The sequence below is a fragment of the Elephas maximus genome, chromosome 17 (genome assembly GCF_024166365.1).
Source record: "Elephas maximus indicus isolate mEleMax1 chromosome 17, mEleMax1 primary haplotype, whole genome shotgun sequence".
Classification (NCBI taxonomy): Eukaryota; Metazoa; Chordata; class Mammalia; order Proboscidea; family Elephantidae; genus Elephas; species Elephas maximus.
In genome coordinates this window covers 9500833-9518946 of record NC_064835.1, presented here as the reverse complement: position 1 = coordinate 9518946, position 18114 = coordinate 9500833, and the positions used below count along the sequence as shown (strand labels likewise).

Below are 18114 nucleotides of genomic sequence, written 5' to 3'. Positions count from 1 at the left end.
TGCAGGAAGGAATGCTGTTCCTTCCCCGCCTCCACATCTGCCTGCTTAAACCCAGTCTTTCCCTCTCCGCTTATTCTTCCTTTTGCCTTCTGCCTTCACACATCCTCAGTTTACCTACTTGGAGACAAAGTCCCTGCCACCCTTCAACCTGGAGCCTTGCCAAATGAGTTAACTAAAGCAATTGCTCACTTTTATTGCACACACCTGCTGCTGCTGAGGACATATTACTCACAGTTCCCCTTTCCTGATTAAATCCAGGGACCACTTCAGAATTCATCCTTCTTAACCTGCTGGCTTCTCAGCTCGAGGTATTTGTTTCTTCTTATTACGCCCAAACCATGAGTGTCTTCTATGACTCATTCTATGACTTTATGCTCCCTCTACATTCTCTTCCTCAGACAGTGCCTCTGTGTTTACAGCTTCAGCGCCCACCTCATTCTCAAGCCCAAGGTCCAAATCTCTTACTCTGATCCCCTACCAGTAAGAGGGATACAGACTTTCATACTTTCCACAAGATGATGGGCAAATACAGCTCCAGGATCTTCTGGGACAGAGGATGAGCGTGACCCCAACTTACAAAAGTCCAGATGATGAGGAGAATTATAGGCCAAGACCTGAATGCTTATTTGCCAGGCCTTGTATAAGTGTTAACTCTTTTAATGTATTAGCTCATTTAATTCTAGTACACTTGCATGCGTTGCCATCCAAGTCTCCGTAAGAAATATATACATAGCATGCTACGGTGTACGCTGCTAGCACAGACAAGCACTCACAGGCCCCTTCTTGGATTCTCTCCTGTTCCATAATGTTCCATAACGTGGCATTCACTCACTTGTAAGCCCTTTGAGTTATGCCATGAATGTTGTCCTTTATCTTTTGATCTCCAAATCACTGTGCCTACTTGGATATTCCACCAGTATATTACATTTAAAATGTACAAAAAATTTTGGAGTTCATTATCACCTCCCAAAAGCCAGCTTGCTTTCCAAGCTTCTCCCATTTCTGTTAGTGCCATTACCATTCCATGGCCCCCCAAACTTAAAACCCCAGTGTTTTCAATTCTTAAACCCTTGCCTCTCCCCCAGCTTTTCCCTAACCTTTTTACCTGCAATTTCGCCTTTTCGTTTATTTCTCTGAAATGTCTCTTGATTGATTCACTCATTCATTCTACACATAATAGTAACCTACCTCATCCCAGGCACTGTACTAAGTTCTGGGGATTCAGAGGTAAGACGTTAGTCCTGCCCTCACAATCTGGAGCTCACAGTCCAGCAGGGCAGACAGTCAAGGGTGCAGGTGTAGTGCAGTGTTAGAAGCCCTGCCGTAGAGATGATGCGTGGTGCTGCGGGAACACAGAGGAGAGATGCCTTTTGTCACCAGAAGAAGACGGCAAAGATTTCTCAGAGAAACTGGTTACTGACTTGAGTTTTAACTTATAAGGCAGCCAGGACAAAAGGTGGAGAAAGGGACATCCAAGCAGCAGGAACAAGATGTGCAAGGTCACCTTTTGTGAGTTGGTGGTATCTTCAGGGAGCTGCAAGCCATTCAGTGTGGCTGGAGCAGGGGTATGAGGAGGCAGAGGAAGACCTGAACTGGAGGTGACAGGGGCCAGAGAGAACCATGTATGCCATGTTAAGGAATTTGGTTTTGATCTTGAAGGCTTGGGGAGCCTTCAGAATAAATTGTGACTCATTCATGTTAACAGCGAGAGAGAGGGAAAGGAGTCAAAGAGACTCCTTATCTTTTAGAGATACCTACTGAAATCTTTACTGATAAAATGATATGATGCCTGGGAACTCTGTCAAAAGACTCTGGAAGGGGAAGACTTGGGGACCATCAATGAAACAAGATTGACCATATAATTATTGAAGTTAAATATTGAGAATATCTGTTTTTTCTACTTTTATATTTGTTTGAAATTTTCCATAATAAATAAAAGTGTGTGTGCACGTGTGTGTGTGTAAAGATTTCCAAGTTTTGGGATTGGGCAATTGATTAGGTGATGATACCAATGAAACCCAGGAGGGAGAATCAATTTGGGCAAGGGCTATGGGTGAAAAGAATTGAGAAAGATACTGGATTCAGTTTGGGCTATTCTGTGTTTGATCTTTCTGTGCAACACCTGACGTATATCTAGAAGGCAGTTGACTAAATAAGTTTCAAGGTCTAAACTAGGGATAGTGATTCGGGAGTCATCAGCGTAAAGTTGGAAGAAAAAGGTCTGAGAGAGAATGAGAGCACCAGGAATACTGGATAGACAGAGGAAAACAGAGAGCCTAGGATGAAGCCTGACATTAAAGGAGCCAACAGAGGAAAGGAGCCACTAAAGAAAACAGAGAAGAGATGGCCTGAGAGTTGGGAGAAAAATCAGGAGAATGGTACCACAGGAATTAAGGACAGTTTCATAGAGAGGAGGCAAGTAAGACAAGGATGAAGAGCATCACTGGGTTTTACAAAGGGGCTATCAGTGACCTCAGGAAGAGTAGTTTCAATGTATTTCAATGTAGGGGAAAAGCTAGATTGCAGTTGGTTGAATAACGGGGGACAGACGAAGATTTCTGGTTAAACATGACAAATTGAACACACGCTTTTTTGCTCTTTCCCAAAACCTTGCCAGAATAAGAATAAAGAAATTAAAAAAAAGGTATAAGCATAAAGAGAATGAGAGAAGACCACAGTAAATTCGACCAAATTTTTGGAAGATGGAAAATGAACGAAGAAGTGAAAAGGGCTGAGACGATTGAATACCAAATACCTGAAAGGGGGATTCTAAGAAACAAACCCATTCATGCCACAGAATACCAAAAGGCTCAGGACTTGGAGGCCCTATGTACCGCGGAAGGCAGAGGGGAGATATGAGACTAAAAATAGGGGTCAGTTGAAAGTGAGACTTGGAGGAACCTTCTCCCATCCTCAGCAGCCAGGTGATTCCCACTTCCTTATCCTGGCAGGAGATGGAAAGCTTTTTCTCCAGAGTCAGGGACCCCAGCCAGCAGAATGTGGGAGGCAGGCACTCTACTGAGGAAAGTAGACCTCCCCACTAAGCCTGCCACCCAGACCCGGGGCACTAGCAGCCAGGCTTATTTCCCAAGGCAGGAGATTAGAAGATTCTCTCTGGAAAAATGGAATGACTCCTCATCAAAAGACGTAGAGGTACTGATTAGTGGAGCCAGGCCCATTGCTCTAGGGTTAACTGTAGGGAAGGCCACCAGTTGAAATCTCTACTTCAACCCACAGTTAGAGCTTCCAGCTGCCTTTTGATAATACTAGGGCTCAACAGCCGTTTTGAAAAAAATCCTCCAAAAGTCTGAGGAAAATTCTTTTCAATTTATAAAACCATACCCAGCCAAACAATCAAATGTGAAGGTAGAATAAGGATGTTTTTAGAAATGCAGGGTATTTCTCATATGCCCTTTATCTGGAAACTACTAGTTGCTCCTCTGCAATGAAGGGTAAACCAAGAAAAGGAAAGGAAAAGATGAGGGAAGGGAAGGAAGGAAGAAAGAAAGGAAGAGAGAGAGAGTGTGTGTGCACATGCCCTGGTGAGCAGTGAAAGAAGGTCCCAGCTCAGCAGCGATGCAGCCCGTATAGCAATCAACAGAAGATTCCAGAGCTTGAATCCCCAAGGGGAAAATGGCGTTGAGTTGTTTGTTCATTTGAAAAATAGTGTTAAAGAAGGTTGTGTGGTTCTTTGGTATAATTTGGGAAGAATTAGTGATAGGGATGTGAAAATTAAGTAAACCAAAGCAAGGCAATTATTAGCTCCAGGGGAGAAAACAACACATGGTACAAGACAGGAAATACAAGCACTGCACAATATAGGGCTAAATTCTGTATAATATTTATAACGCCAGCATAAGGTAAGCCCCAAAGCATTGACCTAAGCAGAGCTGCACGTTTAGTTTGAGAAGATGGCAGAGTGGGCAAGTTGGGGAGAAGGAGTGGTAGATGTGACGAATCCTCATCTGCCATAGCCGAAAGCCGGTAACTAACGTCTGAAATTGATAAACCACAAAATAGCTGATTCTTAAGAAACACGGAAGGAGATCCCAGAAGAAAACAGCTAAAAACAATAGAAAGTGTTTGCTTCTGGGCAGTGGGTCTCAGTGGTGGTGAGGAGTGGGTTAGGGAATTGCTCTTGTCCGTTGTAAGTGCTCCAGAACAAACTTGCTTTTGCAACTATCTGTATTACTCTAACAGAAAAAAAAAAAAAAAACTGTTAAGGATGAATGGGAGGGTAAGAAGTAGTGACAGTGATTGTATACAGCTTTTTTATAGAAATCTAACAGTAAAGGAAAAGAATATCTAATGCTTATGTAGCCCTAATATTTCTTAGGTACCATTCTAAGGACTTTATGTATATTAACTAATCCTCCCATCAACCTGATAGGTACTATTACTATCCCCATTTTCCAGATAAGGAAACTAAGGCATTGAGAGTTTGAGTGATTTAGCCAAATTCTCACAGCTAGTAGATGGCAGAGCTGGGATTTGAACCAGGCTGAGGGGCTCCACTGGCAGGTGGAAAGAAGTGGACAGTTGAGGAAGGGTAGGTTTATTTTTGTTTTTCTTCTGTAATAGGAAAGATGTAAGCAAGAAGATCCAGCCAAGAAAATGGGTAATTGGGCTGATCCAGTGTTGGAGTTTTGCCAGATAATTGCTAGGAAAGGGCAAGAAAGCAAGGAAGCTTGAGGGTGTAAACGGGAGAGTGGTTAGAGGGATGAGCTGTGGGGTCTAAGCCAGTTAGAAAAGAGGAGCTTGATGGTTGCAAGGAAATGAAGGGGTCAAGAAGAGTGGGGAGAAAGGAAGGACAGGAGGTTGTTACCAGAGAAGGGGGCCATTGATGGAATTACAGAAAATGCTTACGTGCACATGTAGATACCCAGAGAGAAGGATGGGAGCGTATTTGCCAAAATGCAATCAGGAATCATGGGTACTTTTTTGGTTTCCATTTTGCTCATCTACCTTTCTTATTTGTCTTCAATTAGTTTGTATTATTTATGTAGTAAGAAAAACCACAGTGAATGTTATTAAGCCATTCAGAGAGGTACATCAGTCCAGGTGATAAGAGGGTCTAGGGTGTGGCCATGGATGTGAGAGGCTGCCAGGGGCTAGGTAGAGAAAGGGCTTTGGAGTAGAGAAGGTAAAGACACGTGAAGCTGTGATATCAGATATGTAGTCCTCATGAACACGGGTGTCGTGGATAATGGGAAGGGACAGAGTGAACGCAGTGAGAGAGGGACTGAGCAGGAGGTCAGTAGGGACAGGGACTAGGAGGAGCTGAAAGTGGTGTAATAGAAAGCCTTTCCTTTCCTCTTTGTCCTTCAGTCCTAGTTATCCATGCCAACATTTCCTCACCCCTGGAATAAGGCAGTAGCATTCAGCTGGTCTTCCTGTCACTAGTTTCTTCCTCACTCTGATTTAACCCACCCATAGTCACCTTCCTTCGGCACATTTTTTTTTTCTTTTAACTCCATCCTTGTTCAGTAATCTGTAAGAGCTCTCAGTTGCTTATTTAAAATAAATATTTTAAACCCCTTCCCATCCTAGGTGCCCTGCTCCTCACCTCCTGTACCTCTGTGAGCTTTTTCCTAGGTAAAATAAAAGGTGTTGCTCTCTCTCTTGACTGTTGTAATGAGATAATGGAGGGAAAGTTACTTTAGGAAGAATTTCTTAGCATTAGAACATAATCTCTTAATATTCCCCAAATGAATCTTCCACTTCAGTAGGGTTGTTGTTTTTTTAACTTTTTATTTTGAAATAATTATACATTCACAGAAGTTTGCAAAGAAATGTACAGGGAAGTCACATGCACCTGTCCCCGAGCTTCTCCCAGTATTAGTGTCTTCCACAACATAGTACAGTGTCAAAACTGACAAATTGACATTGGTGTAATCCATAGAGCTTATTTAGGTTTCACATTATACATGTACTTATTTGTGTGTGTGTGCCTGTGTAGCTCCGTGCAGTGTTATCACACATGTAGCCTTGTATAACCACCACCACCACAGTCAAGATACAGAGCTGTCCCATCATCGCAAGACTCCCTCATGTTACCCGTTTATGGCCACACACATCCCTTTCCCCGACTCCTAACCCCTGGCAACCACCAATCTGTTCTCCATCTCTACAGTTATTTCATGAATGCTACATAAATGGAATAGTGTAGTATGTATCTTTTTGGGTTTGGCTTTTTTCACTTAGCATAATTTCCTTGAGATATCCACTCCAGTAGTTTTTAAAGAAAATGTTGTATCGTCTTCGATATGAGACTTGTTCATTTCTGCCTTTGCCTTTGTACATTGCCATTTTCCCCTTCTAGAATACCCTCTCCCAATCCTTCCTGCCAGTCTGTATTCATTTCCTTCTTCAGAGCGTGACTTGCTGCTATATGCCTGAACCGTTCTGACTTATCTTTGTTTCCTTATCAATTATGTATGCCTCATACCATATCATTTTCCACTTGCAGGTAGAAGGCAGGGACCATGTCCAACTTATCTTTCTATTCCTAGTGCAGTGCCTGAAATGTAGGAGGTACTCAGTAAATTGTTTTTTGGGTGAAGGAATGATTAAAGTTGCTCTGTTTGGTTCTTACATTGTGTCTTGGCTATGTGTTGTCTTCCCCACTAGATTGCAAACTCCTTGACAGCAACTGCATTCCATTTACTGATAAAAGGTCCTGGTTTCCACGTTGAATACCTAGGGTTGTGTGTGGCTCCAATGATGGTGCCTTTGAGTGTGTGCCTCTAAGACACAGATACCTGTATGTGGCTCCAACGATGGTGTCTTTGAGTGTGTGCCTTTGTGTATGTTGGGATGAAGTGAGGGCATGAGTGTTTATGTGGCTGGTGTCCCAGCTGCCTAGCCTGACTTCCCACAGTCAGCAGGTCGGACCTGGAGATGTCGGGGCTGAAGACCCTGGAGCACGTGGCAGTGACAGTCTTCATCACTCACCCACGACGTGGGAGCTTGGAACTGAAACTGTTTTGCCCCAGTGGCATGATGTCCCTCATTGGTGCCCCCCGCAGCATGGACTCGTAAGTACACCTGCAACAGGGACCTTTCCAAGGAAAAGATAAGAGAAAATTGGATACTGACAAGTAATCTGTTGTGGCACTGGGTGTTCTTGGCAGCTGGAAGCCATTTGTGGAGAGCACAGTGCTGCTTCTGTGTTAGGCACCGTACTTTGCATGTTTTCTCTGACCCTTATAAGAGCCCTGAAGGGTAGACTTTATAACCTCCTTTTACAAATGAGGAAACTGAGGAGGTAAGTCACAGAGCTAGTAGATGTCTGAGAAGTAACTACAAACCTAGATCTCTCTGACTCCACAGCTTGTGCTCCCTCCACTTTTGCTTTTCCACTACACCACATTGACGCAAGTCTCTCGTGCCATGAGATCCAAGGGGCAAGGGAACAACACTTGAGGCCCCATCATGACACATTCCCAAAGAGCTGTAGCTCAGACAACAACTGCTACACTTCCGTGGCTATTACAGTAAGAAAATAATGTTTCCTGGAGAAAGGACATTTGCCTGCGTCATGCCTACCAACTTTTCTACTTTGTTCTTTCCCCAGGGATCCCAATGGCTTCAACGATTGGACCTTCTCCACTGTGAGATGCTGGGGGGAAAGGGCAAAAGGGACTTACAGACTCGTTATCAGGGATATAGGTGAGCCTCCACCGGGGCCCTGCCGTTCATGACTGCCGTCTTTCCCTCTGGATCTCAGAGTTCCCAGAGAAATGGCCCCAGTTCCTATGTAGAATACATGGGGTAGATGCCAAGAAGTATGCCCTATTCAAGAAATGGGCATTGATATCTAAAGCTGCTCATTTATACCGCCTCTCATATTCTGTGGTGAAGCGACTGATCCATTTTTCCTCTGGCTAGCAACAAAAATTCCTTGTTGAAACCACATTTCAAACATCCTTCACATACAACCAGCCCTGATAGGCAGATAAGGCATCATTTTCCACCATTTTTTGGAAAAATTGAGGCTGGAGGTTTGAAGTGACTTGTGTAAGGTCACACGGTAGATCAGTGAAGAGACTAAAAATTGAACCTCAGCGTCCTAATTTCCGGTCAATTTGAATAGTTTTCAAACTTTTCTTTGATTTAGTAGGACTTTTTTTTTCCAAGCTAAAACTAAAAAATATGGACGATATAAAAGCAAAACTTCTCTCTTTGGAGACTAGGAGCACCACCTTTCAACCTCCCCCTTTCCATCCCCAAGAGCACCCCTGAGGTACCTCTGCAGCTCTCTGGGGTTGGTGGGACACAGACAGCTACTTCAGCAGACCATGTGGTCTAAGTCCCTTTGTATGAATGGTAGGCAGGGCAGGGCCTCTGCTGTTTGGCATGGTCAACAGAGGGGCATGGCTCGGGGACGGCCCCCTTTGCTACCCTAGGAGATGAGCCACTCCAGGCCGGCATCCTCTGGCGGTGGCAGCTGACCCTATATGGCTCTGTGTGGAGCGCGGTAGACATCAGGGAGAGACAGAGGTAGGTATAACTGCATGTGTCAGAGGGAAAGCAACTCATGGGGGGTGGTAGGAAGAAAGAGGCCCCCGGGATACCCCATTCCTTCTGAATCCTAGCTGTGCTTCCCAGCTCCAGGCTCAAGCCAGTAGGTAGAACCCAGAGGGAACCCAGAGCATGCTCCTGCCTGTCCTTCTGAAGGGCTTCCCTCTCATCAACTGTCAGGTGGGAGACTGGTGAGGACAGACAGTACAGGAACCATGTTCAGTAGGGTGCCTTCATCCCCTTTTCTTCCCCGTAGGCTACTACAAAGTGCCATGAGTGGAAAATACCTTCACGATGGCTTCTCTCTGCCCTGCCCACCTGGGCTGAAAATTCCTGAGGAGGATGGTTATACCATCACCCCTAACACTCTCAAGGTACTAGGGTCAAGACTCAAGCTATGTGCAGGTGGGAATGGCCTGGGGAGGTTAGCCCTTGGTGTGTTACTCAAGGTGACTTGCGGAATGAGGGGTTGGGATGATATGGGTCCCAACAGTGCTTCTATGGCATTGTTTCTGCTCTACTCACTCACACTGCGGGCATCCTTGGGGGCGGGGATAAGGTACCCCCTGAAGGAGAAATACTTTCTGAGTTCATCGTTCTGTGCTAAGAAAGGCTTGGGGCTTTGGGAAAGAGTCCCTAACGTAAGTGCTTGAATTCCCCACAGACACTGGTGCTGGTAGGCTGTTTCACCATCTTCTGGACCGTGTACTACATGCTGGAGGTGTACTTGAGCCACAGGAATGCGGCCTCTGACCCAGTTTGTAGGAGTGGACGCTGCCACTGGCCCCGTCAGAGCCAAAAAGCCAGGGAGGAGGGGACAGAGCTTGAATCAGTGCCACTTTGTGCCAACAAGGATCCAGACGAGGTGGAGACTGAGAGTGGGGGCCCTCCTACTACCTCTGGTCCCTTTGCCCCAGACCTGCTGGATCAAGTGAACTGGAATCTGTCCCAGAACGTCAAGAGCGCCCTGGACTCTCCTCATCAGCATCTATCCCCAGACCTGTTGCAGGGGAAGGAGGAGGAGCAGATGTGCTGACCTCGGGGCCTGACAGATTCAACGTGGGATAGGCTCTTCCTTCCCCAAACTGGGGAAGCTTGGAAAGTGCTCCCAGCTCCCAGACCTAACTGGGAACTCTGGGGATAAAGCAGTCCTGATGCTCCCATCTGGAATCCTGAGGCCTAAAGAGCATCTTCTAATTCTGCTCAGGGAGGGTGAAGGCCTTCTCCAGGTACACATGGCAGAGGAACAGTGCCAGAGAACAGTCAAGCAAAAGCCACAGGATCTTCCTCCAGCTGAACAGAAGCTTTTGGTGTGAAGGTCTTGGACAAGGGATTGGCCCCAGTTGGGCAGGCCTCCATCCTCATTTCTGGGAGGCAGGCCAGTGGTGTGGGTCATGGGACCTCCACTCATGCCTGGGTGAGCAAGTGCCTGCCATGATCAGAAGAGCGTCTCAACAGAGACAGCACTGGAGTCACCTGGGAAGAGGGCTTTGGTAGAGGCTGGGAAGAGCCCCTGGACATTCCTGTCCTTTTAATGACTTAAGGCCCAGAAACAACTGACTAGTCCTATCTCTCCCTCATTTTCCTGCCTAAGACTTGGACCTTGGACATGCTGGTATGGCAGTTAGCCCTCAGCCCAGCATACTTGCCCTGAAAGCAGCTGCCTCCGTGATCCCTCCCCCACTCTCCTTCTGAAGGGTTGGTACGATGCTCCGGACAAAGCTGGGGATGAACAGGGCTCCCCGGGCCTGGTCTGTATCATCAGGAAAGTCCATGGCAGCATCGCAGAGCCTGTGCCAGATGTGTGTGTTTTAGAGTACAACCTTGGGAGCCACTGCCACTCCAGCCCTGTGACTACCCTGTCTTCCTCTGCAAAGTGCTCAGGGAAATGGCCTTCCCCCTTGGAGGCCAGCTGTCTACATGACAGACTGTGACTCTTCCTCCCATTCTTGGCCTTCTCCCCTCTTCTGAGCTAGTTGGTTGATTTGAATATTTTTAATGCTTTGGATTCGGTTGTCTCTTTTCACAGCAACATTTTGTTGAATTTTTTTCTGCACAGCTTTTCCAAAATAAAAACCTTCCAAATCAATCTGTCTGCTCCCCATCTCTCCTTTCCTCCACCTCAAATCTGATACAAGTTGCCAAGTTGCTCCTCCTTGCCTTCCATCCCCAAGACTCACTCTCCTGTCCCACTGGTCAGCCCCTCTGAAAGATTCGGACCTTCTGGGCTCCTGGAATGCTAAGGGTCCTTCAGACGATGGCAGCCAGGAGTGTGCAGAAACCCGAGGTGCCTGCACGTTCCCTGCCCTGGTTTCCTGGAACACTAATGGAAGTGAGTGGAGCAAATCAAACTCTGCCAGCCAGGCCTGAGAAAAGATTGATGTATATTTTTTTTCCCTTTTTGAATTTCAACCCCAAAAATATTCCAGCAAAAAAATGGGGAGAGGGAGGTTGGGCTGGGTCTCCTTTAATGGGCATTTGTTGCCAAGGAGGACAGTGGACTTGGCCCACACCCAGGCTACCCCCAGTCCATGTCCCCCCTGCTTAGCCCAGGATGGGAAGAGATGGCAGAGGTGGTGGGAGGTGGTGGTGGGGGGGGAGCTGGGAGAGGGGCTGGCCAGGGCAGTGGTGCTATGGGGTAAGGAGTTGGGCTGAGGCTGAGGGGTGGGGGAGAGCTGCCCATGTGTAGTCACCTTTGCTCAGTGACAGAGCCTCAAAGCTTGGCCAAGGCTGCAGGAGCTACACAGGTGTGGGTGAGGCAGGCTAGGCGGGATGGCGGCTGCCAATGAGCTGGGGAAGGGCAGGAGTCAGGGCTGGCCCTCCACCCTCTAACTGATGATCTGCCGAGGTCGTCCGTAGCCTGTCATGCCAGCCTGGGAGGCCCCTCTGTTGCTGCCCATCTGTAGACCAATGACATGCTTGCCCTCCTGCAGTTGGCTCTCTGTGAATTCCCTCTTATGTTCCTGGGCTTTCCTAGAAGAGGAAGAACCAGGATAAAGACTTGCCAGGACCTCCTGTTTTCCAGCTGCTTTCTGATTCCCTCCCTGTATCACTTCTCTTCTCAGTCTAGCCTGCCCATAGGCCAGGCAGACTGGTTAAGCACAGGAAGGTAGAAAAGAAGGAAACAAGAAGTATTAGGGACCAACTCCTTTCCCTCCCCCCATCCTAGCTCCTTGCTTAGTTTCCTGATTATCTGCTTCCCCAAATCATTCCCACAAACTGGTTAGCCCAAGCTGCCTTCCCCCCCAATGCAGAGATCCAAGCTTGGTGTGCAGGGAATCCCTGGGGCCTCACATACTTCATAAACCAGTTGGGGTCTCCACGGTAGTGTCCATCATTCTTGGTCACTGCCAAGCTGCCCAAAGCCATGAGGGTCCTCTGCACTGCTGCCATGTCCTTACCTGTGAGAAGAAAGAGGTATGGCAGGATGAGCTTCAGGACTCTGTAAACAAGACTCCCAGCCAGGGCCTGCCCCCATCTCTCATTGAAAATGGCCAAACCAGGGGCAAAAAGCCAGATTCGAAGCAGGCTTCAGTAGTATATATAGTATGGCCTACATAGTATGGCCTTGTGAGTGTGCTGTGGTGTTCTCTTGGCATGCAGCATTCCTGCTATGCACAAAGGAATAGGCTCCTCATTGTGGCATTTTTTTTTTTTTTAATTTTTATTGTGCTTTAAGTGAGAGCTTACAAATCAAGTCAGTCTCTTACACAAAAACGTACATACACCTTGCTACACACTCCCAATTGCTCTCCCCCTAATGAGACAGCCCCATTGTGGCATGTTTTGATCATGCGCTCTCCCTGCTTCAGCCTCTTCTCTGCCTGCCTCCCTCTCCCCTCAACCCCTCTTCTTTCTTGTACCTTCAAAGAGGTCAACAGTCTGGAACATGTCAGTCTTGATGACCCCATAGTCCTCAGCTGCTTTCAGGAACTGAGCCACCTGCTCCATCTGCTTGAAGACCATGGAGGGTGGGTTCTCAGGCACCTTAACTGGCTTGGAGCCATCTGGATAGAGGCTGTTCACCAGCTTGCTCAGAATCTGCCAGACATCAGACACAGCTTGGCACTCAGGGCAGTGTGCCTGCCCCCAGGACTCTAGTAGGATGGCACAGATAAGCCCTCCTTCCCAGGGTGCCACTTACCACACCATTCTTCAGCCAGACCTGGAAGCCCAGGCGCCCACGGTCTGGGCGACCCACATCAGGGCCACACTGCATTATGATCCACTCCACTAGCCTCTCCTCCAGCTCCTCATCGTACTTCTTCTCAATTTTGGATTGCACTTCACGGCTCATGCCATAGGAAGGACCTTTGTTGGCCATGCTGGGGAAAGCTAAAGCAGGATGGGGCAGAGAAGATAGAGGTCAGAGGATCAGGGAACAGCTGTCTTTCACTTGTGGTACCAGGCAGCCCTCCAGCTCTGTGTCGAGTGCCCAAACATCCTCAGCATCTATCTACCTGCCCTCCCTTCCTAATTTTGTTTTCATAGCACTGCCTTGTGGGTCATGCTCATTCCCTTAGTCCAGGGGGCCTCTCTGAACTTGAGAAACAGGATACCAGATCTCTGGAGGTCTACAGCAGGGATCAGTAAACACTTTCTATAGAGAACAGACAGTAAATAGTTCAGGATTTACAGGCCACAAGGTCTCTGCTGTTGCCGCGTGAACGCAGCCATGGATAGTACATAGGCAAATGAAGGTGGCTTAGTTTTATTAGAACTAGTTCTAATAAAACTTCATTTACAAAAATAGGTGACGGGCTGGATTTGGCCCAGGGGCCATAGTTTGCCAACCCCTGGTCTAGAGCATTCTTTTTTTAACTAAGATTGGACACAGAGGCATATAAGAGGCCTTCCTGAGCAGCCACATTGTCTCCCAAAATAAAGCCAGCAGATGTCGTTGTCCAGCTAGGTGTGAGGTGATCTACTGCCTCTGCCTCAAGGAACAAAGTTACCTCCAACTCTTATTTCTGTCCCAACTTTATCCCCTAGCCCAGAAGTTGAAACACCACAATGCCACCTATTTGCCAAATCAGCTCAGCCTCTGGACTACAGCTGAAGAGGCTCAAACTTATCCACCCCGGGCAAGTTCTAGAAAGCCACCAAAGCCCAAGAGCTCTTGGCAAAGAAGCTGTATTTCCTAAGAGAAACCAGAATAAGAGAGGGAGCTGGTATGCCTGCCGACTTTCCCTCATGCTCTTGGGCTCTCACCACTCTAGTAGCTTGAGTAACTAAGAAGCCAGAGCCCTCCAGGGATATTCCACAGTCAAGAATCTGTCAGCTACAGCTGGGGAGCCCCTTCCAGACCAACAGCAGCTGCCACCCTGAGAGCCTGGGGCTGGCACTGCTCAGGAAAGCCCTGCAAATGGAGAGCTGCAAGGACAGGCAGGCGGGCCACTGCGCATACATGGGCATGGCTGGGCAAGAGGTATCTGGCCACAGGGATTCCCCTGAAGTGGTGTTCCTTTTGCCTGGCATTTGTCTGAAGAGACCTCCGAAGGAGGTACCAAGTAAAACCAAACCCATCTCTTGGGTTCAGAGAGGTGAGAGGTTGGGGGTTGGAGGGAATGTCAAGAATGGAGAGAACTGGCTGAGGATGGAGGCAGTCAGTACGGTCCCTACCTTCCTTTCTTGTCAGAGCCGAGACCCTCTCCGCATCCCCATCACTGTGAGAAGTAGGGTGGTCGTCATTACATCACACTCATCCCAGGGCAGCTGCCATACTCCGTTTGCCCTGCCCTTCCTCTTCCCTATGGCAGTCAACTTTCTGAGCTCAAGCTTCCCATCTGTGAAGTGGGATAACTATCTACCTCAGAGAACTGTGAGGATTAAATGAGATAATGTCATAGGAACCTTAGGGGGCAGTGAATTTATGTTAATGGGGGAGGAACAACTCAGAAAAGGAGGGCGAGAATGGTTACGTAACTGGTAGAATCTAATCAATGTTACTAAACGGTACAGGTAGAAATTGTTGAATTGGTGTATGTCCCACTGTGTATATTCTCAACAACAAAATAAACAAAATTATATTAAAAAAATAAAAAGTCCAATAGATAAACCAAATGGCAAAATAGATCCATTAAAGAATAAATTAGTGAACTGTAAGAATCCAGCCATAATGGAGGTCACAGTAGACAGATGGAAAGTACTGCATGAAAAACGAATAAAGTAATAAATTGTTGTTGTTGTTAGGTGCCGTGGAATCGATTCCAACTCATGGAAACCCTATGTACAACTGAACGAACATTGCCCAGTCCTGCACTATCCTCACAGTCATTGCTATATTTGAACCCATGGTTGCAGTAATAAATTAATGTGTTTTAAAAAAATGAGATAATGTCTGTGAAGTGTCTAACATTATGACTAACATAATGCCTGGCCCCTAAAAAGAATCAGTCCTTTGCCCCCCGCAGAGCCAGGGTCCTGACCGTGAACTGGGAGGAGGCCAGCCCTTGACCAAGGGCTGAAAATGCTAAGTGCTCTTCCCAATCCAGCCTCCATCACCTTTTCAGAATCATTCCCTGAGGGCAAGACAACATTTGGGAGAAAGAACACTGGATGGGGATTCAGAAGAGCCATTGGGCAAGTCATTTCTCCCTGAGTCTGTTTTCTTATTTGTAAAATGGATCACCTCTGAGGACATGGTTCTCTGAGCATGGAGGCTGAGGTGGGCTTACCAGCCCTGCCTCCCCACTCCTATCCGGTGATGCCAGAGAACCAAAAAGGCAGAGTGCTCTGTTCTCGTGTTCACCTCTCCGAGCGCCTGTTAACCACCAAGTCCCTTCATCTCCACCCCCACACACCCCACCTCACTCCCACTTTATATCCCACCCCCACTTCCCATCCACCAAGAACTCCTGGGCAAAGAACTGTGGTCAAAACCCAGAAGTCAGTTGGGACCCAGTGATTTCAGCCAGTCCTTCATCCTGGCTCCCACCTGAGCCTTAGCCCCATCCTAAGCAGCCGCCTCCTTGTGGTGGAGGCGGCCATCACCTCCTATCTCCTGCCTTGCCGTGTTCCCCACCCACGTACCTTCACGTTTGCCTTCTCCTCCCCAGACCACATGTGGGCATGTGAAAAACAGGCTGGAAGTAGAGTATGTCTCCCCACCCCCTGCTTTCAGTCTCAGGAGATTCAGAACAAACAGTACAATTCAAGGTGCCAAGGCTTACGGTGACAAGCACACAAAGTGGCAACCTCGAGATCGAGAGGCAATATTGGGATTTGGGGCAGGGCAAGGGAAGAGGACAAACACACAACCAGCCATCACCATTCTTTCCCTTCTCCCTCCTGGTGAAGGGTCTGAAAGAAATCCCTGAAGGTCCTCTGAGGACCTCAGGCCCACCTTTGAGCTGTTAGGAAGAGGGAGATGGCTTCAGGGCAGCACATCTGGGGCGTTTCTAGACAAGGCTCTCGGGACAGAAAGGTCAGGGCTGCCTAAGGCTCTGTTTTGCCCCTCCTGTCCTGTGGCTCCTGTCAGCCAGCCTCCCCTTCCCTGAGCACTCAGTGTGGAACGAGGCTGGGCAGTGGAGAAAAAACAGTCCAGTTGCAAATGAGCAGGTACCACCTCCTGCCAGCAGGAACCCAGAAAAACTAGCATAACCAGGGCCTCCCCACATCTGCTGTGCCCTGTCTTCAAACACAGCATATAGGAGCGCCTCTGGATCTGAGTTCCAGGGACGAAGAGTAGCCCTACCACACAAATGAGTGCCCATCCTCACTGCTACCATCTGACTAGGAGTAACCACTGAAGTGAACCTCCAAGGCTCTTTAGAAAGGGTTGCCCAGGCCAGCCAGCCCTGTCTGAGCAGCTCCTCCTTGGCAGTGCCCACCCGCGACCCCTCTGCCTGTAGTGGTGGTGACTTCTCAGACTACAGAACAATCTGCGAGCCTGAAGAGCAGCTCCCACCTGTCCCAGCGTCCTGCCACAGCAGCCTGTTTCAGAATTCAAGATTCCTGTGGTCCTTCACATTGCCTCAGCGGCTCCCCCAGGGCTTGCCCACGCTGCTCAGGCTCTGGGGCTCCCCTGGGGACATTGCTCTGCTGCATTTGTGTACTCACACCCTAGCCTCCTTGGGCACCCTCCTAGATGGACAACAGACAACTGGCCCTATGGGTGTGGCTGTGGCTGACAATGAGGAGCCTTCCTCTCACCCCAGCTCCCAGGTTTCCATCATCAATTCCTCACCAGCCAAATCCTAAGCATTTCAATAAACCCAGGGCAGTCCTGTCTGAGAGAGATGCGGGACCTATCCTATCCCATCCATCCCCCAGCAAGGTAAGACCACTTCCCGCCTCCTGAATATCAGGAATCAGACAACACCATGCATGCTGAGGAGGGGTGGTCTCCCCCACAGGGGACTCCCAGAGCCCTGCCTGCAATGTACCCATGCTACTGTCAAACCCCAGCCCAATTTTACTCGGACCCCGGACCAATGCACTTACAGGGGTTCCTCAGGCTCACAGGAAGGAGTCTGGTTTCGGTGTCTGGGGCTTGGACAGACAGGACAGGGCGCTGGCTGGGTGAGGGGTTTAAAGGGCTGGTGCTGTGGTGATGTCAGCCTCCCCCGCTGCCTCACCCCTTGGCCCCCTCCCTGCTGGAGGAAACCAGCTCCCTTCCCCACCCCCAGCCCCCCCAGTGACTCGCACAGGCTCCATATTTGGGGAAAGACACCAAGTTGGAGCAGTCTGCCGGGGGGCTGCCGAGACATTCTCTGCGTGCTTTGGAGATGGAGCGGGCGGGGGCGGGGCTGCGCTGCCCATGGGGAGCCGGCCGGGAAAAGCCTTTTATGGACAGGACTACCAAGGCTTTCCCTGCTGTCTGAAGTTAGGGCTGCTCTTTCTTCACTGTTCCTGGCCCCTGACTTTGAGGGGAGGGGGAAATTCAAGAGGGCCTGGCCAGAGAGGAGGAAAGGGGCTAGCGGGTGGTGGATCCTGAGATCTGTGGGGGGCAAACAAGCTACCTTCTCCTTCCTCGGCTCTTAGTTCTGGTGGGAGATAGAAACTAACCTTTACTGAGGGCTTACCATACACCAGGTACTTTAATAGTTAATACAGCTCCATAGTGAGGGTGTAATTACTATCCCCATTTTACAGATAAGGAACACTGAAGCTCGACGTCTGTGGTACCCAAGGCCACACAGTGAGTCATGAGAAGCAGGGCCTGGGCACCCCACCTGATCCCTGTGTGGAAGCTGAGAGGCTGTCAGGACCACTGTTTCGGCCACATCACCCTGCTCAGGTTGTGCAGTGCTTCGTTGGGGTGGGTCTTGAGTTTTATTCTTTAGTTGGGGGTGGGTATTGGGTTCAGCACCAGCTGAGTCACCCTCCTTCGGGTCAATCCGGGCTCCTATCCAGAGGCAGTGACACAGAGAGTCTCTAAGGCCTGGCAGGGCCTGAGGCACTATCATTGGGGTAGGATGCTCAGGGAAGGGGCTGTATTGTCTCTCCCTCCCTATCTCTAGGACAGAAAGTCCTTACTTATCCTGGAAAACCCCATCATTGCCAGTAAAGAGGCCCTGACTCAAATATTGCCTATATCTAGATTCAGGGATCTCAGACAGCAGAAGGTTAAGGTCTGTGGGCTTCCTG

The 18114-nt window shown here is 48.6% G+C and overlaps 2 protein-coding genes across 3 annotated transcripts in view; one reads left to right on the top strand and one right to left on the bottom strand.

Moving 5' to 3' along the window:
* Window positions 1-10684, top strand: part of PCSK7 (proprotein convertase subtilisin/kexin type 7) — a 29000-nt gene extending 18316 nt beyond the window's left edge. For both annotated transcript variants that reach the window (XM_049856181.1, XM_049856180.1), the window contains 5 exons: window positions 6881-7037; window positions 7577-7671; window positions 8409-8502; window positions 8780-8897; window positions 9188-10684. In XM_049856181.1, the coding sequence (XP_049712138.1) occupies window positions 6881-7037; window positions 7577-7671; window positions 8409-8502; window positions 8780-8897; window positions 9188-9559 (836 nt within the window). In that variant the 3' untranslated portion in view covers window positions 9560-10684. The remainder of the gene's footprint in view (window positions 1-6880; window positions 7038-7576; window positions 7672-8408; window positions 8503-8779; window positions 8898-9187) is intronic.
* Window positions 10685-10889: 205 nt separating this feature from the next.
* TAGLN (transgelin) lies at window positions 10890-17074 on the bottom strand. The gene is made up of 5 exons (XM_049856187.1): window positions 16969-17074; window positions 12668-12858; window positions 12387-12564; window positions 11822-11924; window positions 10890-11496 (listed from the first exon to the last, which is right to left on the bottom strand). Exons 2-5 carry the CDS (start codon window positions 12845-12847, stop codon window positions 11352-11354), a joined length of 606 nt encoding a protein of 201 aa, XP_049712144.1. The 5' UTR covers window positions 12848-12858; window positions 16969-17074; the 3' UTR covers window positions 10890-11351.
* Between the last annotated feature and the right edge of the window lie 1040 nt (window positions 17075-18114).

Excerpts from the sequence above, each read along its gene's own strand:
- TAGLN (XM_049856187.1), bottom strand. The coding sequence starts at position 12,847 with ATGGCCAACAAAGGTCCTTCCTATGGCATGAGCCGTGAAGTGCAATCC. Across the intron at positions 11,925-12,386 it reads GACTGTTGACCTCTTTGAAG|GTAAGGACATGGCAGCAGTG; the intron begins GTACAAGAAAGA and ends TTCTTCTCACAG. Across the intron at positions 11,497-11,821 it reads GACCCCAACTGGTTTATGAA|GAAAGCCCAGGAACATAAGA; the intron begins GTATGTGAGGCC and ends TTCCTCTTCTAG.